We start from the raw sequence: 2180 nt of genomic DNA on the forward strand, positions 1-2180 counted from the left end.
TTGAGGGATTGGTAGTTAACCACCATAAGCATCTGACGCTCGCCTGTACCATCATCTCGCTTATGCACCACGATCGTCGGTGCGCAGATGGGGGAGTACGTGGGACCGATCCATCCATGTGATGACTGCTTGATGATTTCCTGTTTGTGGGAGCGAAGCTGATCAGGAGTCATACGGTAAAGTGCCGATTTTGTTGGGAGCTTGCCAGCGGCTAAAAGGATGCGGTGGTTGTGCGGTCGCTTGGGTGGCAAGCCTGGTGGCAAGCTGCCGGGGAAAACATGTCTATGTGTCTGCAGCACTTCGCGTATCTCCTGTGGGAGATATTGGGAGTCGGATGACTGCATCCCCGCGTCGAAAAGGGTGAACTCCAGCTTAGCCGTAGGCCATGGTGAGTCTTCATCATCCGTAGCATGCGTTGGATCTACGGCAGGTGCAGGGAGGACTGCCTCGGCCTGTGGATTGTCGTGACTAATAATTGCGCAGCACAAGGCTCCTTGTTGCTCCTCAGGTATCCGAAGGGCAACGGATTCGTCAACTTCGGGCAAGGCCAATACCATATTCAACCCTTGGAGTGGAGATCGTAATCCAGTGGTGTTGGCTCTGGCTTGTTCGATCAAGGCTTTGATAGGCACTTTCTTTCCAGGCTTGATACGTGGCTTAGTTCGCTTGGGAGGCGACCGTAGAAGGGCGGCAGCCTCCGCTGCGGTCATCTGAGCTACTTGCCGAGCCGGAAGGTCGTACGCCTGTTCGGCGGGAGTCCTTTTGGGCTCGACTTGGTTATGATCTTCAGTTCGTTTGCCCATATGTGTGCGCATCAGGGGCAGTTCACACCACTTGCCATCCAGTTACGTCCTCAACTTGTCTGATTGGAAATACCAGGAAACCTTATTTCTCGCCAACCAATCAAGTCCTAGGACGATATCGTAGGGGACGGGACCTACTAGATAATCACCGGTAAAACACTCACGTCCACACCAGACCGTCAAACTCTTCAGGGTTCGATCAATACGCAACTGGGCACCGTTCGCTATGGTAAGCACACACACATCCGAAAGTTTCCACACTTTTAGCTGTAAGGCTTCAACCAGTCGAGGGTTGATGAAACTGCGTGAGGCGCCGGTATCTAAGAGCGCCTCACAGGAATGCCCTACCACCTCTACGGGTAGTACGGCCGGCGCGCTCATGCTGCACAACCTTCCTTCCCTTTTGGAGCCCTCATTTGCAACGAGCTCCCGCCACCACGGTGGCAACTCAACGTTTGAAACTGACTGACTGTCCTCTATAGACGCTCCGACGTTCACGTTTCTGCTGTTGTCTGTATTGCACATCTCCACCCCGTTGTCTTCTGGGGCCTGTGCAGCTGTATTTCGCTCTGCTGACTGCTTCTGACAAGCAGTTGGCCCTTGATTCTCCGCTGGGGCCCTTTGCTCCCTATGGATTAGCTTCTCTGCCCACCGAGGGGAGACTGGAATGGCATTAGGTTCCGTTGCTACGGCGCGCATCACACCTCTACCACGATTTGGCAGCCTAGCACGTTTGTCTCCCGCAACGCCTAGGCTCCTCCGTTTAAACGTTGAGATCGCTGCTCTTGCTGCTGTGCGGATGCCGATGAAGTCTGGTTACCCCCTCCTGTCCTCATACGAACAGGTGTTCGGCACTCGCGAGCGTAGTGGCCCATACCTCCACAGTTCCGACACGTTTCGCCGGTTTTGCGCGTTGTCGGATCACCGGTTGGACAATTCTTAGCCACGTGCCCCTTGCCTTTACACTGGTAGCACACCATTTCTGTTCGGCCACCCGATGCTGGGGTGTACCGTCTAATCTCAGTAGACACTGTCGCACGTGGAAGCTCCGCCGCTCTTCCTGTCAGACTAAGTTGGAACTCCCGTTCCCGCCTACGGAATTCCTCCTGTGCGGCTGCCCACGGGGCGGCTACAGCGGCTAATGCATGGGCTGCATCCCTCCAATCACTGAATTGTTTCGTACCTCGCTGTGTTACGGCCCATCTGAGTTCCGCTGGGATATTCGTAAAGAAATAATCAACTAAGTCTTCTGCCGACAGCTGGGATCCTTGTGCCACGATTCGACTGAAGTTAGCAGTATAGGTGCTGTGGTACCCTTTCCACTTGTTAGCTGCCATTTGGGAAATGAGTGTTGCTCGATCTACCGTGCAGAAACAT

At 54.2% G+C, this 2180-nt stretch overlaps 1 protein-coding gene across 1 annotated transcript; it reads right to left on the reverse strand.

Annotated features, from left to right (window-relative positions):
* EAH_00066970 (Vacuolar-sorting receptor 1, related) lies at positions 1-557 on the reverse strand (the record flags this gene model as incomplete). Its single annotated transcript, XM_013392619.1, has 1 exon — positions 1-557. A coding segment is annotated over one exon (557 nt), but the record flags the coding sequence as incomplete, so codon positions are not given.
* Between the last annotated feature and the right edge of the window lie 1623 nt (positions 558-2180).

Source organism: Eimeria acervulina, genomic scaffold (assembly GCF_000499425.1).
Source record: "Eimeria acervulina Houghton genomic scaffold, Eah_scaff2595, whole genome shotgun sequence".
NCBI classification, from domain to species: domain Eukaryota; phylum Apicomplexa; class Conoidasida; order Eucoccidiorida; family Eimeriidae; genus Eimeria; species Eimeria acervulina.